The sequence below is a fragment of the Meriones unguiculatus genome, chromosome 8 (genome assembly GCF_030254825.1).
Source record: "Meriones unguiculatus strain TT.TT164.6M chromosome 8, Bangor_MerUng_6.1, whole genome shotgun sequence".
Lineage (NCBI taxonomy): Eukaryota > Metazoa > Chordata > Mammalia > Rodentia > Muridae > Meriones > Meriones unguiculatus.
The window spans coordinates 41,950,401-41,976,551 of NC_083356.1; the positions used below are offsets into that span (position 1 = coordinate 41,950,401).

Consider the following 26,151-nt stretch of genomic DNA (forward strand, 5'->3'; position numbering starts at 1 on the left):
TCCCTGTGACTTTGTCTGTTTGATTTGCCTGTTGAGGATGAGTGACCAACCCTAACTCCTTAAGGTTGCCAAGGTCCAGGCTCTGCCCTTAATAAGGCTGGTAACGCTACCTGCTCCATTCCCGGCTTATCCTTGTGGTACAGTGGCCGGGTTTCTATGTGCTCAGGAACCAGCCGGCACCCGACCTCAGGGATGTCCTCCCAAGAGTGTAGCACCTTGAGGGCCAAGTGTTCATAAGACTCCACCATTTCCTCTGCAGGGAGTAAAGACAAGGGAAGAGGCATGTCAAAAGCTCTCTGTCTATGCCTTCTTAAGTGTATCCCTTAACCACGCCTCCTAAAGATGCTGCGACATAGTAGGATCAAAAAAAAATCGAAAATGTAAAGAACTGGAGGTGGCTTGGTGATGGAAGAGAAAGAGACTGAATATGGAGATGAGGCCTAAGGTGACTGAATTGATAAGAAGACAGAGATGGCAATCACACCCTGGAGAGTGAGGGTCACACACACACAGACACACACACACACACACATTCCTGGAAATCCCACAGAAGATGAATGCCAGACACTAAAGAAGGTATGTTTGCTAACTCTATGACATGAAGGCCTAGAAATCACTTTCTTTAAAATGGGGGCATAAGGTGTGTTTGTAGGTGTCTTCTCTTTGCCTGAGATCCCCCAAATATACACACCTATGCTCCATTCCAACAAATGAGGTGTCTCATGATTTAAAAGACAAAAACAAAAACAATAATAAAAATATTGGTGGAAAAAATATCTCGAAGCAAGACAAAATTATTGAAAGAATAAAATCTTCTCGACAAAGCTTATAATGCTATAAGATATAAGATAATCAAGCCTGGCCACAGAAACGGTCACCCGGTGACAATAATTATATCAGTAAGAGCTGAAGAGTTAGACAGTCAATGAATAAAATCATTGTCATATTAATCACTCAGGAACTGATGTGAACATAATTTCAGATTTTTAGTGTGCAAAATGGTAATGTTTTAAACATTGTTTGATCAAATGTAGGGTTTTGACCAAATACTTACATCACCATAAGAGTATATTGTGCAGAAGAAATTTCTTCAAAATAAATCAACACCAACATGTCACCAAACGCACTGTTTAAAAAGCAATGACTCTGCGTGCAAGAACTTTCAGTATGTTCTTGGGTCCAAAATAATGAAGTAAAAAGAAATAGAGATGGTGGGAGTCAAGAGTGTTGAAACAGCCTCTGTATCACTGATGTTTGACTGTGGCAAAAGCATGGAAGCTTTAGAGAGAAGTAGGAACTGCTCAGATGTGGTGGTACCAGAATTGTGCTGTGACATTAAAAATGCCTTCTCCCCCACCTCATCCCAAACTTATGGAAGTTTCTTTGGGATCTCCAGCGTGTGTGCTGTGATACTCAGGCAAAAATGTTCCTCTCTTGGTGCTACAATAGATGGTTTGGTACAGTACTTGTGGGGTAAGTAGACTCTACGCTGCGTTTTTACACTGACATTCACTTAGATCTGTTTCTTGCTTTGCACATCTGCAAGTCCTTAACCAGTTAACACACACAAGGGCTGAAAGGAGATAGACTGACGTGGGCCTAGGTACCTGAGCCTTGTGGTTTGGAGTGCTTGTCATTAGCCTACTTGATTTTTTTTTTTTAATCTTTTCCTTTGGTAATTAGATGACCCACTGTCCCCAAGCCTCAGCCACTGGGACCAGTCTTTTAAAAAGAACAGCTGCCTCAGGGTGAGCACTGTGCCGGGAGTTACCAGAATCTTCTTCGGTGAAGGCTGTTTTCCCGGAGAAGACCTGATTTCCGATCTGAATCTTCCCAGGGCGAAGGTGTGGTCCGTCCAGCTTGTTGTCTTTGCAGAGCTTGGTTAGGATTTCTGTGGGTTTGGACGCGTCCCTCCAGGCATTGTAGCCTTCTCTGAGAATCGAAGGAAGGACAGACGAGGTGAGACCGGCTGCCCTCTCGGGGAACACCCTTTGAGGCCCCCACTAAAAGCTCAGCTCACAAGCTTGTGTGGTTCCCTCCCCACCCACCCGCCAGGTTATACACCTCGGCTAGAGGGTTTGGCTTTTTATTTTCTCCTTTTTCTAGTCAGGCACCTTTGAATACGCACAGCTTGCATGTAAGACAGGGCTTTCGGGAAGCTTGACCTTAAGACGGTTTGCAGGAAATGTTGATTATTATTATAAGATACACACTCTTCTTTAAAAAAAAAAATGAAGTGAAATTCATATAAGTGAAATTTATCATTTTGAAGTCGACTGGTTCAGTGGCATTGCGTATCTTCCTGACAACATGCAACCCCTCTTTCTGCCTAGTTACAAAACGTCGCCATCACCCTAAAAGGAGATTCTGAATCCAAACTACAGTTTCTCTCTATTCCCACTTCCCAGCACCATTAGCAAGCACCAGTCTGTTTTCCTACTGCTATGGGGCCCTGGCAAGTTGAGGCAGTGTTTGGTCATTTGTGTGCTTCTTAAGAGGACAACCCAGCGTTTCACCTCAATGTCTTGGGCAGAAAGTTCTGACGTGTTTTTCTAATCAGCGACTACTGGTGGCCATTCCCAGGTCTCCCCAACCTTTTTATCCCCTAAGAAATAGGAGGAAGTTTTGGAGGAAGTAGGCCACTGGACACACCTGGCCTACCACAGTAGGAACTGCCACGGTCACATATCCTACGGGTCAGGAAGGCAAATGGCTATACCACTTTATAACACGTTCATATGATAGAATACTACATAGGCCCGGTACATCAAAGACTGCAAGCAATATTAAATGACAGCTATAAAACTGTTAAGCTACAAGTAAGAACAACAAACAAATGACAAAGCATGGAAAGTGTAATCCAAGTTCAGAAGAAAACAGTACAGAAAAAAACACAAAAAAGAAATAAGCAAAATATTTACATAAATATTTAATTATTAATCAAAATTATGCAAAATAGTGTATTATGAAAAGTATTTGATTTGTAGTGATAAAGTATGTAAATTATTTTTTCAATTTTTAGGAATAGTTTTTGAAATATGTTTTTGAATTACAAAATGGAACTCCTCCAATGAATGTCTATATTTTCCTGGTTGTGATTTGTAAGATTTTGTTTAAAAATATAATCAGATACAGCACACTTAAAAAGAAAATCAAGCTGGTAGCCTACATTTTAAAATAAAGTTGAATTGCAAATCCTCATAAAAAAATGAGGGTTAAATCTGTTCTTCCTTCACTTATAAAGTGGGAATCATAAAACCAAGCGAGTTCTGGGGAAACTGAGAAGATCTTCCATGCAAACGTCTTAAAACTGCCAGTCCTGAGCTCACGCCCCGTTGTTTGAGTGCTCAGACACTGACGGTTGGTTTGTAGTAACCATTCTTCACCTAACACCATCCCCGGGGAATCCCGACCACCAGACACAGCTGAACACCCAAGAAGCCACAGCCTGGCTCTTCACTCCTGAAGGACCTGTCCTGGGTTTTAAATCAGAGCTGCCTTCCCAGATTCACTGGCCCTCAAGAGCAGGGAACAGCCTCCCTAAACCAGTTCTGCTGCTAAGGTCGGCCTGCCTAGAGGGAGACGCATGCGCAGTCCAGATCCCCGGGGACCCCAGCAGTGTCTCCGCAGAAGAAAACTTACATCTCGTACTGGCTCTGCAAGCCGCAGATGGCTCTGTGTTTGCTGTAGTAACGGTTCTCCAGGTCGATCTTGGTCTCCCCAATGAGGTCATCCGAGCCAATCATGTCGTGGTCATAGATCAGGACGGAGAGCAGGGACTCCTTAGGGAAAGTGGCCTGGATCTCAAATGACCTGAGTCCAAGCAGAGGGAGGGCCGGGGATTAGCGATGTCTGGCGCCATGGGACTTCGCAAGCTCCCTTTGGTTAGCTTCCTGTCAGGGTGGGCGCACTGCCTGGATCAACAGTCAGGACTGACCTGCATCTATGTGGTTTATTATCCACGTACAATTAACGTCTCATTTCTTTGTCAAAGTTTAATAGACAGTGGTCGGCCCGTCCACCGTCTCTTAGAGCTGTTTCCTGGGAAGAGGGGCATGAAGAGTAGCCCCTTTTCCTAGGATAGACTGCAGATAGCTCTCTTGGCCCTAGACCTGTGGACTTTGTTCTGATTTCCAGTCTGATCTTGGATCTGAGTTCTGTGGCTGTTAAACATTGTGGATGTAATAGTTTCCATCCTCCTTGCATGAAAATGAGAACAAATAAGGTTATTTGTGTGTGTGTGTGTGTGTGTGCGCGCGCGCGCGCGCGCGTGCGTGGATACATATATCTCATAGTGTGGGTTGGTTTGTAGTAACAACCTTGTATCTAAGGTTGATCTTATAAAACACACATTTCACTTGCAGGTTTTCAGCTCATACACAGAATGTTATCATTGCTTTCCATTACTGCTTTGTCGAGGAACACCAGCTGGAGTTTTCATAAAGAAAACCGCACTGACGGAAACAGAGAATCGCAGCGCTGTTCTTAGGGCTAAGCCCCTCGAGAGCAGAATACCGCTCTCTGTTTTCCGCATCGCTGGAGTTTGCAATCACTCATTCATTCTTTCGCAATAAAATATCCAGCATCTATTGTCTGCCAGGCCCTGTCCGAGGTACTGGGGAAGTGCTATTGGCCACCTGAGTTCATGCACAGGCAGATATGACCTTGTAGCAGAGAGAAGGGGATAACCAATAAACACACGAACAAGTAGACCTATGCCAGAGCTAGGAAGGAGAAAAGAAGGTGGCACAAAGAACCAGGGTGTTAGCGGAAGTGGCTGTGACATGAACACCGTAGCAGTGATCACCGGGAGGGGGACTGTATGCCCCAGGTTAGGCTCACAGCCTGCTGGAACCCAGTAGGATTGAGCTAGGTACGTCTATCCTGGCATAACAATAAAATACACACCTCCACCAACCATCCACGCCCAGAGAGAGTGTAAAAGAACCCCTGCAAAGCTGTTGGTGGATTCTAGCACACTCTCCTCCCGCCTTCCAGAGTCATAAAATAAGGCTGATAAAGCAAGTCTAATTCACATCTGGGAAACTGTAGTGACAGATGAAGCAGTGGCTACGTAGGTGGTAGACAGCAGCCGATGTCACCTCTGGATCAGAGAAACGGGGTACTGTCACTTCAATTGTTCCTATTAATCCAGACTAGTTCGCTTATGGCCTCATTTCCTCAGCAGTAATACAAATCTAAGAAGCTGATGCTCACCAAATGCCATGGGGTCGAAAGCCAATATGGCTTTACCCATTTACCCATTTACCCATTACCAATGGGTAAATGAACTTACTTGAGTCTAGTGGGGATTTCATCCCGTGCTCTAAGTTCCTCCAGGAAAAGAAAGTTAAATGTACTTAAGAGATTGCTAGAGTAACCAATAAGGAGGGAAAGATGGTACATGGGTGTTGAACACTGACTGTGTTATGGATGTCTGACACGTTCTTTCAAAGGAGTCTAGAGTCAGGTGTCCATTGCTTTATAGCTCCAGTCTGAGGCGAAGACAGCTGCATGAGGGGACAGAGTCTGTACTTGACAATGAAACCTAGCCTCCTTCCCAAGGTAGCTAGAGCACAAACTCAAGCAGGACACCTGTGTGATATGCTATTAGAATGTCAGTGGGGTGTGGCTGGAGTGATGGCTCAGTGGTTAAGAGCCCTTGAGTTTGGTTCCCAGCACCTAGATGGTAGCTCATAACCACCCATAACTCCAGGTCCAAGGGATCCAGTGCCAGGGGCACTGAACCTGTGTGGTACACATGCACACATGCAGGCAAAAACCTGCACACACATGAACAAAATACAGAGCTCTTTTTAAAAAGGTGTTTCCATGTACCAGAAAACTTCTGTGTTTAGTTCTACTGTGCACACATACATACAGTGTATTTTAACATCTTGCAGGAAAACAAAACACCGGAGGACCTCAGTTCAATGTTTGGACCTCAGGAATCACTGCAAGTGGATGGCAAAATGATACTGTGGTAAAACTCTCTCTAGTAGGAAGAATCAAACCAGAATCAAACATCTGACCTAACCCCCTCTAATTCTCAGCTGTGTGAATTTGAATATGTTTCTTAACTTCTTTGGACCATTAGATGGCTTGATTGTAAGAAGAAAGCTTTCAATACGGTACCAGGAGGTGGTATCCATGACTCTTCAAGGTACTTTTAAGTTTAAAACTTATGTGTTACAAAATCATGTGTCAGAAGAACACGATGAACCAAATCCCAGATAGGAAAACAGTCTACATTTTTGCATGGATAGACATTTGGTTGACTGTTCTCAAGAGTACAAGTCAGTGTTTAATCCTCAGCTACTGTTTATCCAACACACACACCCTCTCCTCTCCTCTCCTCTCCTCTCCTCTCCTCTCCTCTCCTCTCCTCTCCTCTCCTCTCCTCTCCTCTCCTCTCCTCTCCTCTCCTCTCCTCTCCTCTCCTCTCCTCTCCTCTCCCTCTCTCTCTCTCACACACACACACACACACACGCACACATGCACCCCATTTCCACCAGCCCTCCAGGAAGGGAGCAGCAGTCAATGCAGAAAGGACAATGCAACTCGCCTACCTTCCAAACACTGGATTCAGTTGTTTGGGGATGTATTTGTCCCGGTCTTTGATTTCTGTTTTGCCAAGTCTGAGCACAATGTAGGGGTCTGATTTGCCATCTGGATCTGCTGGGCTGAGGTTAAATGCCTGGGGAGGAAAAAGGAAATGGCTCTGGCCCAGTGGCCTCAGTCCTGGCTGCACATGAGGACACTTGGGTGCCAGGCTCTATCTTGAGACATTCCAGGTCTCTAGGTCCTGAGCTTTAGGACTTTTTGAAGCTCCTTAGATTTTAGAGTGCCGTTAAAGCCAGGAACCACTGCTTTGGCCTCTGAATTATGTTAAAAGGGCAATTATTGTTACCACTTTTCTGTCCTCTACCCAGAGGAAACTAGTCCACAGCACAGGGCAGTGAGAAACATACTGGAGAAAGAGGCAGAAGGCATGAACCCATTGTCTAGTTCTAAACAGTTGTTTCATCTTGGGCAAGTCATGTTGTTTCTGGATCTATCTGTAAGACCACAGAAGACCCTGTCCAGCACTGGCGGTTTCTGACGCCATTACCCCACGAGTCTTGCCTTTTAGCCACAGCCTCCTGACTGATGGTGTGTTTCTGATCATGAAGCCAGATTCCAGACGGGCTGGACCTTAGGCTGTCAAAAGCGAATGTGGAATAAGGGAAGGCCCTGCCAGGAGGCCAGTAAGACACGCCATCCACCAGATTGAGAAAGGCGGGAGTGAAGAGAGCTGAGAAGCAGCAGGACTGTCTTCTGCGGACAGAACAGGGTAAGCAGAGACAGCCACGGGAACAAGAACAAGAACGTCCTCTAGAAATTGCTTACTAGCCAAGACCTGTAAACAGGCTACACCCCACCCCAAAACACAATTTAAAGAAGCACTCATTTGTCTTTCTTTGTCGAATCACTAACATTTAATTTTGTATGCCCGTGAACTCTAATGCAACCGGCTTACTTTGCTGTTTTTTTGTTTATTTTTTTATATTTTTATATTTCCTAATTCTTAGACCACTGGAACAAGCATGTTATCTTCATGAAAATGAGCATATTGTCCTGTTCATCACTCTATTTCAAGGACATAGAACATGTCTTCTTGAGGTTTCTTGTGTGAACAAGCGTTATTATATCCACTCAAGAAAACACCATATAGCCACTAAAAGGAATGAAACAATGCACTGATCTGGAAAAACGTCTGTTCTACCTTGGGAAGTGAGCAACACAGGAAAGAACCTTGATTTCTTTCTGTAGGCATTTTAATTTACTTTTTACAACTTTTTCGTGCCTATTACATTATTTTAAAATCAGCGTATTGTATAACTGTGTCTTGATAAATGATAGAAAAGCACACACAATCACAACTACCAACAAGGTCCACACCAAATACTGGCTTTCCATCCCACAGTGACTTTCTTGCTAATGAAATGCAGGACTTTCATCCTCTTAGTCTGTTCATTCAAGTCCTTTGCGACCTCAAACTGCAGCCCAAGCCTTCCCTCTCCTATGCTGCCCACTCCTGCTCTAGGTAGAAACCTGGTCCACGGTCGCCCTGACCTTTGTGTGGAGAGCCCTAGACGAAAGAAGTGCTGTGTCTCATAGCACTATAATTCAGAGAGAGGAAAAGATGCTCCTTCCCTCAAGTGGAGACCATGCTAAGCATCTATCTGTTCTATAGATTTCTTTTGTTCCCAAATTCTCTGAGCCTTTAGTGTGCGTATAAGCTTTGAGAACCTCCAGAATTGGAGAGAAAAAAAAATCAATGAAAGGATACATTTCTCAAATTTCCATAAATATGTCCTCTTTTTCTTGAGGACTATATGTTAATTAACCCCCAGGACACCAGGCGCTTCCTGAATAACATTTTGAAAAAGGCTGTTGCAGAGCAACCCGTAGGCTGGCACTTACTGTAAGCTACACAGCACTGTCTGAGATTTATCATGGGCGCTGCCACCCTGTCCAGCTAGACTCCTTTTGTGAGGACAAAGGCTCCATCACAACACCCCTGTCGCATGGAGGTGTGATGAAACTTAGGGAGAGAGGCCACCCAAGGAGTGCGCAATAAAAAGACAATTGGTTTTCTCGTCTCATTACTAATTTTTTTTTTCCCTTGAGACAGGGTCTCACTGTATGCTTGGCTGGCCTGGAACTCTGTCTCCTGAGTGCTGGGAATAAAGGCCTGTGCCACCACATCAGTAATTTGTTTTCCTTTTCGGCTTTGTTAATGCTTCTTACAAAGGATATAAGCAACGTGAGGGGAGGTAGCACTGAAGAGGAACACTACAAAGACGGTCATGAAAATCAAATCTGAGCAACGAGTTAAAGACAAATCCATGGTCCATAAGGACTTGTACAATTGAACAATATGGTTTGGTTTTCCACTTTCCCGGCAAGTCATTATCAAAAAGGAGAAGCCTAGAGACATAATGCATTGAGTTTTTTTTTTTTTTTTTTTTCATTCTAAATGAAACTTCTGACTGCAGCAGCAAAGCTATTGGGGAAATTTCACCTCATTGGTGCCTTGTTGGGTCCTGGGTGCCTTTCTCGAGCTCCTCCTCTTACTGTCTTCCTTGTGAGCATTCTACTTCTGCCTTTGGTTTCCGTTCTTGCTAGGAGGTAACCTAACAGAGCCGTTAAAGCTGAAATGCACTGATCTGGGTGCCTTCTAAGTGCATATGTTGAAGCTTTACTGTATTAGACCTATAGCTGCCCAAAGGCCTGTGACTAAAACCAATAATGTCACAGGAGTGGAGCTTTAAATTTCAGAAGTTGCTCTTTTTCCCTCCACACTTACACCCCGAGAAGAATGGCCATGTGAAGACAGTCAGAAGGCAGACATCCATAAGCCAGCAGAAGAGGTTCCCACAGACCCCAAGACTGCCAGAACTGTAATCACGGACGTAGAGCTCCCAGAATTGTGATAAAGGCATTTCAGTTGTTTAGACCCATTTGTGGTATTTTGTTACCGCAGCGTGGGTAGGCTAATCCACGTTGATCAAAGGAGGACAGCTTACCGCAACGATGTACACCCTGATCAGCACTTGAATGGGGTGATTGGGTGGGAGTCCTTGCTGGATTCTCAGCTGCCCACTGTCCTCTGAGGTAGCATCCTCTGGGCTTTTGTAGATGCAGAAGGAGCCCTGGAACCACAGAACACAAAGTCAGAAAACAGAACTGTCACATGACCCATGGAAGACCACAGTGATCCCTACGGTAAAAAAATACAGTCCAAGCGTCTGAAGGACATGGGCTAGTGTTACCCTTTGTCAGGCGTGTGTCCTTGGGCCATTTATACATGCTGCTTGCCTCAGCACTTATTCATGGTACACTAGTGGATGGGGGTCACTACACTGATGCCATCATCACAGGGCCACTACACGAGGAGTGTGACAGACAGGATCCGGGCACTTTATACATGGAACGCTGTGCCCTGGCTGCCCACTATCTCCCTCCGTCCTGAGCACAGCATCCCTCTCTCCAGATATGGCAACTGAAGCTTTGAGAGGTGAGCTAGATTGTTTGAGGCCATACAACTAGCTACTATAATAAACGGAATTTGAATCCAGGTTGGCAAGCTGAGTCACCCACTCAACATATTTCAGCACACTGTGCAGCATAGTAAAGGCCCAGCCTGCAAAAAAAAAAAAAAAAAAAATGAACTACAGATGTCAACATCTGCCTCCTAAAAAGGTTTGTGTTGTTTGATTTATCTCAGTCTCTCACCTGGTAAGTCTACATAGATCACATACTTAATGTGTTATGAATGGGACAGTGAAGCAAAGGACAGTGGTCCTTAGGGGTAGCGACTGCTCACTTACATTACACAGAGTGAGTTCAAGCCACTGGCCTCAAGTCAAAACTATCTTCAGAGATTGTGCCTGGGCTTATGGGGTTTCAGAGAACATTCTGGGTAGGCTTTGAGGATCCTCCTCCACCACACACACATCCCACATCACCCCATACTGGAATGAGTCGTGGCTGACATTTATGGACTCAGACAAAGAAGGGGATCCGCGTGGGGACCTGCCTTGAACTTTCCTATGACTCTGTCTCCATCCAGACTATGATCATCTTCTGTAGATTTGCCTCTGAAGAGTTCAAAAGTCTTCACCCAGTCTTCAAAATTGTTGAACTCACTCTCAAGGTCACCGTCATAGATCTTTAGAGAGAAGGGAAATTATATTAAGAGGAAGGAAGGTTAATTACTCCATCACCTTTAAATTCATTCTCATTCAAAGTTTGAAAACAGACACAAAACATAGACACAGTCTTCACCAGCATGGCCTCTGTCTCAATCCCCAGTAAAGTCCTTGTTCCTATCTGACACCTCATGAGGACAGTCTTTATTGACTACATTTCCATCAGCATCCTGGTCTATTGAGGTTCACCAGAATCATCCATTTCTGTTTCCTGTTAACCGTGAAGAGAATAACTCTCCCCTACCACATGCCCCTGACACCATGATGGTCTATCTAAGCACATGGGCTGAGCAATCATGGACTGAGCCCCCTGAAACCATGAGCCTACATAAACCATGTTATTCTCTCAGGTTATCACCAGATCCGAGCTATGCAAAAAGAACTAATACAAAAGGTCTATCTAGTGCTGGTAATGGAAAAGACCCCAGAGTCTCAAAAACTGGCCTCAAAATATGCCTCAGGGAAAAGGTAAGATACCACTGTTGATTTATCCTTAACAAGATAAGGAAAGTGTTTGACTCAACACCCTGAAAGCTAACTACTATGAATTTTTTTCTTTTTTCTTTTTTTTTCCAGAGCTGATGACCGAACCCAGGGCCTTGAGCTTGCTAGGCAAGCATTGTACCACTGATCTAAATCCCAACCCCTTATTATGAATTTTATACAGTCCTTTGCATAAAAAGATAGAATTCCGAGAAGTGTAGCCAACTAAAACCATTTTAAAGAGTTATTTATTTTTATGTGTATGAATATTCTGCCTGCATGTATGCATGTGCCATACATGTATACCTAATGCCCGTGGAAGCCAGAAGACAGTGTCAGAACCCCTAGAATTGGAATTATAGATGTTGTGAGCTACTAAGTAGGCTTTGCAAACTGAACCCAGATCCTCTGCAAGAGGATTTGCTTTATTAATGTCATTGCCATTAAATATAGACTATAGTACTTTGGGGAAGTTGGAATCATTAACATTCATTAATTCATAGCAATTTAAGATGACAGAGTGTTTATTTTTATTATAATGCATGCAGGCATGAATTTTCTAAGTGGGAAATGATATATAGACTTTAGAAATGCGAAGTAGACTTAAATTTGAGGTTCAGAAATATCATTAAAATACTTATTCAAATTTCCCTTTAAAGTTACTTACCCAACTCAATCATCTACATATGTAATTGCTGTAATTCAAATTCTCACATCTATACATATGCCTCTAGGTACTATCCTCTCACTAATGTGAGGGCTGGTCTGATGGGGCTGACTTTGGTTAAAGTGCCTTCTATTTTTAGCATGCATGCACCACATGATTGGTGTTGAGCTCCAGGAGGAGCTGAAGGGAACTTTTACACTGTAAATTACCTCCCAGGTTGCAGCTGAACAATGTATGTTATACCCTTTTGAATATAGTGCTGTGGAGAAGGGAAACGAACAAGCTTCATTGTCTTGACTTACATTCATGTGAGACTTTCTTTCCCCATGTGAGTGACTATAATGAAGACAGCATGAATTAGTTCAACGAAAGTCCACCAAAGCACTAAGGGAAGCCTGCTGCTGAGCTCTGTGCCCCACCCTTGGAGGCCCTGTGCCCACAGACCTTCAAGACAGCCAGGTTTGGGATCCCGTCATTTCCGTCATCTTTCACTCTCTTCTTGAGGATTTTGTCTTTCTTCTTTTTGGGGCCATCATCTATATCCAACACTACCTCGTCTGGCTTTGCCTCTGTGGGTATCCAGCAGAAATTGTTATAGAACTGTTAAACTTCAGTGTAAGTGCATATAGCCCTGGCGTTTGTATCATATGTAAATACAATGCTTGTGGCTGCGACGTGTTAACTGTGTGTACTGGCTGGCTTCCTGTTCCTTGACATGAGTTAGAGTCACCAGAGAGGAAGGAGCGTCAGTTGAGGAAATGCGTCTAGGAGATTCAGCTCTAGGGCATTTTCTCAATTAGAGATCAATGGCCAAGGCCCAGTCCATGGTGGGTGGTGCCATCACTGGGCTGGTGGTCCTAGGTTCTATATGAAAGCAGGCTGAGCGAGTCATGGGAAGCTAGCCAGTAAGCAGCACCCCTCCACGGCCTCTGCATCAGCTCCTGCCTCCAGGTTCCAGCCCTGCTTGAGTTCCTGTCCTGACCTCCTCCAGTGATTGGACTATGATCTGGAAGTCTAAGCCAAATAAACCCTTTTCTCCCCAACCTGCTTTTTGGTTTGGTGGTTTTGTTGCAGTAATAGAAACCCTGAGTAAGACACTGGGCCATGTCTGTGCATGAATGCATTAAAACAAGCACAGAGAGGGTACATTATCTGCCCTTTCACCCAGCTAGTAGAGAAGACACCTTGAATTCTGATGATCCTAAATCCTTTTGTTATCTTTCTTCATAAATGTCCTCGAGGTCTTGAGAGTCATCTAGTTCGACACAAGGCTCAAACATGTTAAGGGTCTTAAAACAAAGTCTTGTTAACATTATTTAGTAAAAAAAATTGGCAGCATCTTGTGAAGAAAAATGACTAGAGACAGACTTTGAGCTCTGCGGTTTCTAGTTGTGTGACCTTGAATGAGTAATGACATTTTTGTATCTCTGTCTTATCATGTGTAAGATGAAGATGCTATCAGGGCTGGCTGGTCAGAGGAGGAATGTGAAATGAAGCATGCCAGGAGTCAGGCACTCTGTGTGTGTGTGTGTGTCCCTGTCATTCTTGATTGACAGTGCTGGGTTGGATAACACTGCTGTAGTTACGCTGGGACTTGAATTGAGCTTTCCCAAGCTTCTTCCGTTGGGCTTTGCCAGACCATATCTAACCAATCCTTGCAAAGTGAGTTTTGGATCCTGAGTCCAGATATTTACACTCAACACCATTAATTTTTATCTTGTTGGTTTGGGCCTGTGCTTCCATTGTGACTATTTTTTTATCCTGCTGCTTCCACATGAACGCTATGCATAAGACACGAGCCAATCGATTCCAGAAATTGATTTGAGTTACAGACTAGTTCAGCTCCAATACCGATAAGACTTTGTTTGTTTTCTGGTACTGTGGGACTGAACCCAAGAAATGCCAGGTAGGTTCTCTCCTCCAGCCTTCTGGAAGTCCTTTGAAATGTGTTGCCCTCTTCTTTATGTAAACAATGGAGCTGAGACATGACATACCTCCCATACTTTTTATTATGATGGTCCCATTCTACATTCAAATATCCCCCAAATAGCCACTTACCTGTGGCCCTTTTCTCCTTGGGATTGTTCTCCTTTTCCTTAAAAAGAGAGAAGATATGACTATTGACTCTGCCATCTCTAATTTACTAAGTCAGGGTGCTAACAGCTCTAATTTAATTATCCCAGCTCTCTGCATCCCCAGGAATGTCATTTAAAGAATATTAAAGAGTCTCCAAGGATTCTCCAGAATGAAGAATGTGAAGGCATAGCTCCTAGTTGCAATGGCAATTCCCTAGTCCTAGAGAATAGGCACCCATAGAGCCAACAAAAGTGTCACCAAGGTGAAGGCCATTGATTGTTCTCAGTGTACAGGCTCTTTCACAGCAATAGGGAAGACAAATATTTTATGTTTCCCTGGAGCACCCCACGCTTGCCCTATGAGCTTTATCTGCTAGCATGTTCAGCCTTTGGATGAGTACCAGGGGTTGAGAACGGTAGTAGAGAAACAGCAAAGGGTTATCTATTCCTAGGAAGCGGAAGAACCCATTTAGCATAAGGAAGAAGGGTAAAGGCAGGGACTAGTGTTTGGTTTATTAATTTACTGTATACCCGTGTTTTTGGGTAGTCCTGGATAAAAGTATAGTCTTCCTAAATTACAGACTCCTAACAGTCTCAACTATGATAGCCTGTGACTAATTCTTTTTTTTTTTTTTTTTTTTTTTAACTTGTGGCTGATAAATGGTACTAAAATTGGTCACTGAGCTGTTACTTGAGTTTCCAGGCCCATTCCCCATGGCTCTCCAGTGTTATGATTCGATTCTTGTATTATTAGTCCATGTACTTGAGGACCCATCGTTGCCATGGCAACCCACAAACTATTGCTATTTGCTATGCCAAGCTCTACCTTTATGTGGATCATTTCCCCTACAAATGTAGAATTCTGCTGAAGCCCTCTGCTGTGGCCTAGGTATCTCCTGTTACTGATGCCCACTGTTGAAACTCCACCTCTCCTTGGTGACCTCACTAAGTCTTGAAGGGATCAGACCTTGCATACACTGGCTATACTGAATATCCTTCTGGGGTTTCCAATGGAGCTTGTGTTTTATGCTCCAGCTGGAGGGTGGGAATCTTGTAATCAGGACCTTTGGTCTTCTAGGTTTCTCCCTGCTGCATTTAAGAATAGAACCACATCTTTGAAAGTTCATCTTTTAAAAATTAGTTCTTTGATAATTTCATACAGCCAGTTTTGACTCACCTGTTACCCAACTCTGTCCAGACCTACCCCTCCTTTCCTTTCTACTCAGCTTTGTGCCTTTCCCCATCAAGGTCAAGGTGTGATTCCAAAATGTTCTGGGATGCTCGGCTCTATAGGAGACGGTTATACTGCACCCCTCCTTCAAAGCCTCAGAGATCACTGTCACAACAGGGCAGCTGTTCATTTGGACTTACATCAGCTGTGACAGCACGCACGAGACCTTTGCAAGCCCAAGCTGGACCAAGTCCCAGTGTGGAAAGAGGAGTTGAGCCTGAAGTTCTGCCCCTAACTGAGAAGCAATCGCTAGCTGCTAGGAGAGGAAAGGTCGGGTTTCTCTAAGTGTTCAGCCCTGGTAAGTGGACCAGGCCACAGTAGAATGCCAGGCAGGAGCATGTCTGGGCCCCCAGGCTCCTCCTACTGGACTTTAAATGGAGGCATGTGGCCTGGAGGGAGAGAGAGGATGACACGTTCTCCCTGAGTCCCTTGACTGTCCCAGGCAGGGCGGACTCTACCTTCTGCACTCTCTTTAGGGAGGCAGGGCAGACTCTACCTTCTGCACTCTCTTTAGGGAGGCAGGGCGGACTCTACCTTCTGCGCTCTCTTTAGGGAGGCGTAATATTTAGACCACCAGTCGATGACATCTTCCGCAGATTCGTCCGCTATAGTCCTCTTTCTCCTTTTGGTGGATCTCCGGGAAGGCTTCCTGGGATCTTGCTGAGGGATGAGAGATAGGTTGGTTACTAGTCAGGCCTTGTGAACATGTCAAAGCCAACTGGTCCTCTGAAGAATATATGTAGGTGCCCAGTGACAGGTGGACAGAGGTACCTGGTGGTTTTGGGGTAGAAATTCTCAATGTTGCTTCAATAAATGAGCATTTAATTATGTTTTCAATCACAATTAATTAATTCAGTCAACAGTTATGATGGTGTGGTATACTGTGCTTGGTTTCAGAGATGCAATAGGGCTTCAACATAAATCTAGAGTTCAGAGGAGGAGATAGGCATTCAACAAATGGCTACCAGACCACATGATACAATATTACATAATGGAAGGGGCATTGGCTGCATATGGACTTGGGTTAACAACCCCTAAGCAACTACTATGAAATATGTGATTCTCTGTTTCTCAACAAAGGAATGTAACGCTACTAGCTTACGTAACTGTGGGGAAGTTCTAGTGACATGAAGTAGGAACTCCCCAGTTGGCTCCATTTTGGATTTAAGGAGTGCAAGTAAGTGACATCTCAAACATAAGTGGTGGGTGGTAGGAGATATTTACTTATATGTAGAAACTGTAAGTACTTATCTCAGAAAGGAGAATTTGGAGGAGACAGTTGTTACATTGGCAGTTGTCTATAAAAGACTCAAAATGTACCCATCATTCCTTCTCTGACCAGCATCATTAGTGGACCTACTATGTGTCAAGTACTCTCTCAAGGACAGGACACACAAAGACACAATGTCATCCAACCTGGATTAACAGGTTTATGAAACTAACAAACTCTAAGACTGAAAATGTACATAAGTGTCTGGTGCAAAGCCGGGACAATGAAGAGAACCTGGTGAGGGGACACCGAGGAAGGCCGTGATGGGGACAGCCTGAAAAAACATCCATCACTACACCACACTTATTTCTGCATTTCAGTTTTTACTATCTACTGGGCAGGAAGCTTCTTGGGATGTGTTTTTGAGACTGGCTCCCATTATGTAGCCCAGGATGGCATTGAATTTTTGATCCTCTTGTGATTTCTGGTGCTGGGATTATAGTTGACAAGGAAAGGTTTAGAATGATCGTGGGGTTTGCAATTAAATCTGTGGCCTAAGAAGACTGACAGCATCTGTGGTCCTCAGAAATTCCAACATCCTAAGCAGGACCAATCCTGCTTAGTTCTGAGGTCAGCATAGAGTGTGTGCTATGGCAGTCCTTCCAGAACCCCCTTAACTGAAGATGAAAAGTCTTTTTCCTGTTTAGAATTTAAAGGACACACCTTCTCGGTCATGTCTGACCTTGTAAAAAGGAGGCTTTAAATGTCTGAGCGGTAGTCTTGGATAAAGAAACCCTTGCCTTCCCAAGCTAATGAATTTGCAAGAGTTTCTGTTGCATTAAATATTACTGTCACACCTGACTAACACTTTAATTTCATCCACAGTGACTTTCCAATCCTCCGACAGTACTTTGAGGTGGGCATCAATATCTTCATGGGGAATGAGGAGGCTGATACACAGGCGTGAAGTTGCTGGCTCAAGGTCACATAGCTTGTGGCCAGAGAATTACTGTCTACACCTTCCAATGCAAACTCCACTGAGCCTGGTGAACAAGAAGCAGGGTTACACTGACTGACCTTGACTTTTCCATCTTTTGGTGGCTCCTGGGCTACAGGTTTGTGTTCGGGCTCCAGCATCGGAGAGGAGTCAGGGATGTCGACCAGGGTGGCTGTCTGCGCCTGCGCGGAGTCAGGTACCACTGTGGGAGGTGGCTCGACCTCCACAAAGATGTGATCTGTTGGGAGATCCTGGGAAGAGCTGAGGATTTTGGAAGACCCTGTGGTTGCCGGTGACTCTGAAATGGTTGAATGACAGCTCATTCAACAGGGAACACAGCTGTTATAACTTTATTCAAGTGTGGCAAGTTCTTGACATTTCTAAACCTCATTTTTCTTATTTCTAAATAAGACAGTAAAACTGCCCATTTTCCTGGGGGATAAAATGAGATCATGATGCATGATGTCTAATATACAATAGGCAATCAATAAGCAGTTTTATTAATTATTTATCCCTTAGAGAAACTGTGGACACTGGGATCCTGAAAGCCAAGGTTTAGGGCACAGGTCCTCTGCATTGATTGTCTTTTCTAGTGTGTAAATCTGCATCGATTTTTGAGGTTTTGGCAGCCAATGAACTGCCAAGCACAGGCAGAACGCTGGATACATGATCACTTGTGCTTGGTGGAAAGCAGAAGTATATCCTTGGACTCTGTGAGATTCTAACTGGGCCACTGATGTCATTTACGGGGCTTACACTGGTCCAAAGTCGCCAAATGACCTCTGCATTTCATGTTGTTCAACTCAGCACCCAGAGACAGTTCTCAGTCTGTAGTTTCCATGGCTGCCAAGGCCTTCAGGAGTTCTCATTCCTCTGGGTGTTGCTCTCAAAAGCAAAGTTAATCCAACAAACTCTCACAGGTCTCTACTCCGTGCTAGACACAGAAACCCCACCTAGACACCCACAGAAGAGCAACACCCCCATAGCCCAACAAAGCGAAACTCAACCCTCAAAAACTGGATGGTAGGAGGTGAAGAGGAAGGAACTTAGAGAGAAGGCTGCAAGAAGAGGCAGAGGGGGCTCCGATGCAGGGATGGGAGAGATTCAGAGCGGTGAAAATCAGTGCAGTCCTCCAGAGTACATTCTGTCTATATTCAATACAGTTTCACATGCACAACCCTTGGGACCAGCACTCTGACTCCTGGATAACTAGGCTGGAGGAATTCCCACACAGCATCTTCCCTTGGGCAACATACACAGGTACCTTGATCACAGGTAAAAGGAGAGAGCTGTAAACAACCTAAGAGTCCAGTCAAATTGGAAATGAAAGGAGAAAAGAAAGTACTGGACAGATGCCCTGGATAGTCATAATAAACTAATGAGCAGATGGCAATGTGCATGGATATTAGAATGTAGCAGTAAGTGAAAAGAACCAAAAAAAAAAAAATCACTATAACACTATACCATGTGTGTGGATCAAATGCGCTTAAGTTTACAGGAGGGACTGGAAAGATGGCTCAGCAGCTAAGAGTGCACGCTGATTTTGCAGAAGACCCAAGTTAGGTTCCTAGCACCCACCTCAAGAGGCTCACAATCACCTGTAACTCCAGCCCCAGGGCATCCGATGTCTTATTTCTGACCTGCCTGCACACACACACACACACACACGCACGCACGCACACCACAACTCACACGCACAAACACATACTCCTTAAATCTTTAAGTTTTACAACAGCGTTGTCAAGAGGCCTGCACTGGGAGGGAGGGGGGGATGACAGAGAAGACGTGAACAGATCAATGGTGACGACGAAGCTGAGCATGAAGCTGAGAAGCATAATTAACTCTGGCCACCTAAGAGCCAAAAGGGGGACCAACTAAACGCCAAGCATAAAGCCAAGAAAGATGGCAGAGAATGCACTCTGGGTTAAGGAGTTTAGGGAATATTCAAGGATGCCTGAACAGAGGCTTTCATCCTGATATGAGTCTTTTTTTTTTTTTTTTCCAAGACAGGGTTTCTCTGTGTATTCTTGGCTGTCCTGGACTCACTTTGGAGACCAAACTCACAGCGATCTGCCTGCCTCTGCCTCCCTGAGTGCTGGGATTACAGGCGTGTGCCACCAGGCCTGGCTCTGATATGAGTAATAATTTGGCAACTATGGCAGAGAGAACAGAGGTATAAATTCAGCAGAAAGGCCCAGCCAGCCACTTGGACAATCTTGGACACACCCACAGGTTCCATGACTCTAAAGTTCTTTCCACTCTATAATCTAGGATGTGCTTCCTACCTGGCCCGGCCCCAGCTCCATCCGTCTGTGAGGTCAGGCCAAGGGGCTCTCTGGCCTTGCACAGAAACTGCTTCAAGCAGTTGATGGTGTAGGTGCCGACGAGGGTGCTTCTCCCGAAAGCCCTCCAGTCCACCACACAGATGCTCAGCGGAGGGTGCAGAAGCTCATCTTCAGGCAGCTCCTGCAGGAGAGGTGGAGGGGAGACGCTGAACCTGGGGAAGCTGAACCTGGGGAAGCTCTGCCTGCTCCGCCCTGCGGACCCAGCTACAGGCGGGCAGCTGAATGTTTGCTTCCCTTCTCCTGGCCTTGGCGTTATACTCCTCAGACCAGCTCTGCAGCTTGCCTGAACTCTGGGGGACTGTCTTCCCAGGCCAGGAAACAAGCGCTAAAACTGTGACGAATATTTTCTAATAATAATTCATTCCAGGCAGAAATTCCAGGAAGATTTAGATTGCAAAATATCTTCCATATTTCTATGGCAGCATTTTCTTTCCTTTTTTCTTTTTAAGTATGAGTGTTCTATCTGCACGTACACCCGCATGCCAGAAGTGGGCATCAGATCTCAGTATAGATTGTGTGAGCCACCATGTGGTTATGGGAATTGAACTCAGGACCCCTGGAAGGGCAGGCAGTGCTCTTAACCTCTGAGCTATCTCTCCAGCCCCTCTACCACCTGGCGTGGCAGTGTTTTCAACTCTCTTGTTTTGTCATTACTGACCAAAACAAAAACAAAACAAACAAACAAAAAAACATTTCAAGCTACAGTTTAACCAGCCCCAATATTTGAACTACATGGAGGCTTGCAGACACTACATTCTTTAGCGTCGTCTCTGATCACTTAGAACAAACATCTGGGATGCTGAGTGGGTTGAACAAAAACAAAACAAAACAAAAAAACCTTCTTTTTTTCATAGTTCCAAACAATAGGATAAAAATATGTGTGCTGAAATATTGAAATAAATAAAAGCACAGCTGTCAAGAAATATAACTTTACACATGAGAACCACTGACACTCTAAACACAAGGAACCTTATTTAAATGTGGTCATCGAAGTAAGTTTCTGTAGCGTATTTTGTAGCCAGCAGTTCTCAGAAGCAACTGGAGGGCTTGTTAAACCAGGGATGCCTGTGCCCCACGCTAAACACTTCTTGGTTTGGTAGAATGGGCTAGATGTGATGGTGTATATTTCTTTTTCTTTGGTGTGTGGGTGGGGATGAGGGGGGGCAGTGAGTACTGGGTATTTAACCCAGAGCGTCACACAAGCTAGGTAATCGCTCTGCCCCTGAGCTACATTATCAGCCCTATCTTTAGTTTTTATTTTTAAGACGAGGTCTCAGCTGGGCGTGGTGGCACACCCATGCCTGTAATCTCAGCCTTGGGAGGCAGAGGTAGAGGCAGAGGCAGGAGGATCTCTGTGAGTTCAAGGCCAACCTCGTCTACATAGTTAAGTCTAGGATAGCCAAGGCTAGACAGAGAAACCCTGTCTCAAAAAAATAAATAAATAAAAATAAAAATAAAAATACAAGGCCTCACTAACTCACCCAGGCTAGTCTACAGTTCTCTTTGTAGCCTGGTGAGGCCTTGAACTTATGATCCTCCTTCCTCAGTTTCCTGAGTAGCTAGGATGACAGGCCTACACCAGGATGCTTAGCTGAGAATGTGCAGCAGGTGAGGCTGGTGTGTTTTAAGCAAATGTTCTCTAGCTTTCTTTGATTCATTCTATGATCTAGACCCAAACATCTGAACAACAGATATCTACTTTACTCTCATTCTGAAAGCCTGGCTACTTGTGCAGACTGTGTACATCTGAAATCTTGAGATACCACCCCCCACCCCCCACCCCCAGGCAAAGCGGGAGAAGCAAAGGACCCTTAGCACCCGAGGGAGGAGAAAGCCATACCACGTCAAAGGCCTCTGCCTGCACGGTGAAGTTGGGGTTGTTCTTGTAACTCTGGATCACACAGGACTTCACGCCTCTTCCCCCACATTCAATGAGAACCTGTGGCCGGTCCACAGAGAGGAGCTGTACCTTCTTCATTTCCCGGACACCCCAGAAAAGGACCTGAGGAGAGGGCGGGCAGAGTCAGAGAGGAGCCTGGTGCATGGCCAATGGAAAAACCAAACGTGACTCCTGGGAGTGAAAGTATGGCCTTTCAGCTGCAGACTATGTAGCTAGTGGTAGACCCTGTCCTGTCCAGTTCAGCTGGGTCATCTGCCCATCATGCCACACCCCTTCAACTCTGCAGGTGGGATGACCGCCCCTTATGAGTCCTATGGGGCAAGCCGCCCCTCTTCCTGAACCATACCTCGACTCGGTATTTACTCAGCACTGGCCGGATGTTGGAGGGAACAGGATAGATCTGTGTGATGTCAGGAGGGCCAATGGGAGGGAGGCCCTGAAGCCCAGAAGAAGGGACCTGTCACACAAAACAGCCATTAGTGAGCAGACTTGAGGGAAGTGAGGAAGAGTAGTCCGGCTAGGCAGAACTTCCTCAGCAAGACATCTTTACAAGGACCTGGCAGCATACTGACCTTCAGACTGGCCTTCAGTCAATCACTAATGATAAGAACATTGATTGACAAACATGTAGTGAGCACGCCCCGGGGTGTGCCACCACACCGGGCTGGTAGGACAGCTTTCAGTGAGCTTACAGCAGATAATGGAGAGGGAAAGCCCCACAAGTGTATAGATGTTCACAGCTTGAAAAAATTGTAGCGATGGATGCAAAGAGGGCTGTGATCACATCCTAAACTTTTGATGCTTAACTACCCACTATCCCCAGAGAGTCAAGAGCTCCAGAAAGGTCACAGTGCACAGCTACAGAACAAGGTTGTATTTAATGAAATAGAGACTTACTGCTAACCAGTGAAACAGAAGTTGTTTTAAAATCTTTTGAGTGAGGAACTCGGGAAGAAAATGGGTCACTTTTGTGCCCTTGGTCACAGTGAAGCTACAGGACAATCAGCATGCTTTGTTGAAATATCCTACAAAGAACCTAGACAATTCCACTAGAGGCAGGGATTGTCCCACATGTGGGCCACACTGCCCTCTCTTTGAGTCCTACCTCGCTGCCTCATGTGTCAAGAAGCCTTCCCAGACTGGATCCCAGTTGTTGTGGCCATTTTCTGCCCTCTGTCCTTTGAGTGCACTGCATCTTCTATATAGGTAAAAGTGTGGGGGTTGGGCAACCACGTGCAGAAACTAGGCTTTTGTGAGCGACGCTCTGCTTTCCTTCTTAGAGCCTCAGAAATCCAGCTGGGCAACACTTCAGTCCTCCACAATCTGATGCTCTGTTAATTACTGCTTTGGAGTCTATGGCTCACCTCTGTGAGGATCTTGTCTGCCTGAAAATTCTATAGCGCTTGGCCAAGAGGAACTCTTTCTTTGCTTCATCTTGTTCTCCAAGCACTCAGGCAGTGCTGCACATACTGTGGCTTCCTGATACATGTTTACGAGCTGACTGACACATTAGCTCCATGTGCTAGAAAATGCCTGATTGCTCATGAAAACTGGCAGAGCGCAAACCAACACCCATTTCGTTATTACAGATACATTCGGGTTGACCATGGCAGACATGGTTAGTCTAATTACACGAAAGCCCGGAAATAGACAAGCAGACTCTACAAATACCAAACAGGCCAGAGATAATGAGGCTTTGGAATGAGCCAGAAAAGGAAGCTGGTATGACAAGGACGAGCAGGTAGCCAGCTGCCTGGCCCCGCCAGCGTGAGTGGTGTTGCCTGTCACCTCACCTGGGACACTAACTGCTCCTCTAACTTCGGCTGTAAAGCCACGGAAGAGCTAAGAGGTTCGAGGACAGGCGCTGTGAATTTCCTCTCCCTTGGAGTTCTTAGAGGGTATATAGTTATGTAAAGTCTTGTGTGTATATATAAGACATAAAAGTAGACGTGAAACTGTCTGGGTGAACAGAGGGGACTAGGATGAGGGAGAGTGGGGAGAAAGGGAGGGGACATTGCGTACGTGTGTGAAAGTGTCCTTATGTAACCCAGGACCATGCATAACGAATAAAGAAAAACCAGCTGAGGCAGCGGCAGGGAAAGAGCCGACTGTGGACATTCTTTTCATTCTATTCCATTTTGACTTATGACAACTATGCATATTTTGATGTATACTTTATGTATAAGGCGGAATGCTCTTTAAATAGTGAAGAATGATCAGATGGGCTACTTGGACAGCTTCGGATAGCGATTATTTCTTCTTAGAGCCTCAGAAATCCAGCTGGGCAACACTTCAGTCCTCCAGGATATGATGCTCTGTTAATTATGTGGGAGCGGATATTAAAAACCCTCAACTTCTACTAGTTGTGTTTGTCCTGCTGCCAGAGGACATTAGAAATTATCCCTCCCACCCAACCGAAAGTTAATGTTTTCTGCACTCCCACTCTCACCCTTCGAAGGCTCCAAGAACCATTATTAAAGATGCTTTATAAAATGGCATCACTTATGGGGCTGCAGAGATGGTCCAGCAGTTAAAAGCACTTGTTCCCTCACAGAGGACCCAGCTTTGGTTCCCAGCACCCACACGGTGACTTACAACTACGTGTAACTCCAGTTCCAGGGGATTAAATACCCTCTTCTGTCCTCTAGAAGCAGCAAGCATGCAGAAGGTGCACATACATGGATGCAGGCAAATGCATATACACATAAAATACAAACAAAGGTTTTAAAGGCATATTTTAAAAGTCCTTTTAAAAAGAGGAAGTGTGTTTCCTTATCCTGGAAGTTCTGAGATGTCAGCCTGAGCAATCCCCACAAGAGGCATACATTTATGACCTTAAATATTGACACACACCCCCAGCTTCCAAGGGATCCCACAGTGTGGTGGAGCGGCTGACAGTCAAGGTTAAGCTTCTTCCCAGTGCAATGGGTCTGTGTGGCCTGTATAAACAGTATGTAGTTGCTCAGTGCATGGGACCTGGGAAATGAGGGACTGTTTTGAAGGTGAAGTTGACTCAGGGGCAAGTGGAATGACTTGTGAAGGACAAATTGCTCTAATATCCCAGGGAAGATGAACACGAGGAGCTCATAGAGGATCTGGCTTCACGAATAGGGCAAAGGTGAGGCAAGTGGGTACCTGGTGCAAAATTAGTGATCTCTGCATCTCAGCCCTGCCATTGGCAGAGTGCAGACAAGGGTATCCACATCTCAGAACTGCTGTGGAGAACTGTAGAGAAGCGTGTCCAACACTCGGATGCTTTCTCCACAGAGAATTCATCAGGAGTGAAGGCAAGCTGCACAGGCCTTGCAAAGAGCAAGGCTCCACCTTGTGTTGCCTCTAGTTGAATGGAGTCCATTCTGGAGTGCTGCTGTGTAGGGTGGATGAAGTCCTAAGTGACTGTATTGTTGACATGACCACCGCCATGTCAAGTACTCCAAGGCCTCAGACCCATGGGACTGGCAAGGCCTTCCCATGGTCTGAGGATAGATATTGACAGTGTATGCACTATGAAACAACCACAGCTTCCTCCCCGCGGAGAGTCTACAGCCTGAGACTGCTCCCCGACAGAGAGCCCTACTGAGAGATTAGCTAAGCCACACCCCCATTCAGCAGTATATAACAACACTGCTTTCCAGCCTGCTGTTGTTTTTCCATCAGAGTGCCCGGCCCACGACATCCTGGATTTTTCTCTCTTCATGTGTCTCTCAGTTCTTCACTTGTTATTTCCCCAGTTCCAGAACTGTGCAGGGTGAGGCGCTGGTGGCTTCAAAATAATTCTCTAGAGGGAAACAATATCCAATTTCTCTGCATATTGTTATATACAATGTCCATAGTGAAACAAAACATGGTGTGTGAGGAGACAGGATAGTGTCGTCAAATACCACGAGGAAACACAACCAAAGAAACAGATCCCAGGGGATCTGGGTAGCATCGTCACCAGACATGAACTCCACAACAACAGTGCTTCGTCTGTCCAATAAAAGACATGACAAAAGATTTCAGTAAGAAGGAAGAAATGGAAATTCTATGGCCATACATGAAATAAAAATAAAAAGCAGAAATAAAAATCTTGGTGAAAGTTCACATTTTAAAGGAACAATAATAAGGATAACACACAACTTCTCAACAGAGAAGGGAAGCCCAAAGGCAGAGCAGCGTCTGAAACACTGAAAGAAATTTGTCACCAACTCCGGCACACAAAAAGATCTCAGAGGAAGTAATCTAGGACCTAGTTTGAACAGTAAATGTGTGCGTGCATCTCTTCTAGACCTAGACCAGGGTGACACTGCAGCGGCTGATGCTTCCCAGGAAGGAAGTGTGAGAGCAGGAATGTGTACGCTCTGACGTGTTAGCCACCAGAGGAGGCAAGTGCCATCTCTGCGATTCCCTGATGACTCAAGAAGAGGCTCCGGGGTCTGAGCAGAGTCTTCCAGAATATCCAGAGTCTTCTTGTTCTCCTGACCTGTCTGTCACCAGCTTATTCCAG

At 45.1% G+C, this 26,151-nt stretch overlaps 1 protein-coding gene across 1 annotated transcript in view; it reads right to left on the reverse strand.

Moving 5' to 3' along the window:
• Fer1l6 (fer-1 like family member 6) overlaps nucleotides 1-26,151 on the reverse strand; it is a 118,036-nt gene that overhangs the window by 21,627 nt on the left and 70,258 nt on the right. Inside the window, exons 22-34 of the mRNA XM_060389388.1 lie at nucleotides 22,012-22,122; nucleotides 21,606-21,767; nucleotides 19,706-19,886; nucleotides 17,501-17,718; nucleotides 15,748-15,873; nucleotides 13,966-14,002; nucleotides 12,352-12,476; nucleotides 10,586-10,717; nucleotides 9,573-9,698; nucleotides 6,570-6,697; nucleotides 3,643-3,813; nucleotides 1,772-1,932; nucleotides 111-253 (exon numbers count right to left, since the gene is read on the reverse strand). Of these exons, the coding sequence (XP_060245371.1) occupies nucleotides 111-253; nucleotides 1,772-1,932; nucleotides 3,643-3,813; nucleotides 6,570-6,697; nucleotides 9,573-9,698; nucleotides 10,586-10,717; nucleotides 12,352-12,476; nucleotides 13,966-14,002; nucleotides 15,748-15,873; nucleotides 17,501-17,718; nucleotides 19,706-19,886; nucleotides 21,606-21,767; nucleotides 22,012-22,122 (1,821 nt within the window). The remainder of the gene's footprint in view (nucleotides 1-110; nucleotides 254-1,771; nucleotides 1,933-3,642; nucleotides 3,814-6,569; nucleotides 6,698-9,572; nucleotides 9,699-10,585; nucleotides 10,718-12,351; nucleotides 12,477-13,965; nucleotides 14,003-15,747; nucleotides 15,874-17,500; nucleotides 17,719-19,705; nucleotides 19,887-21,605; nucleotides 21,768-22,011; nucleotides 22,123-26,151) is intronic.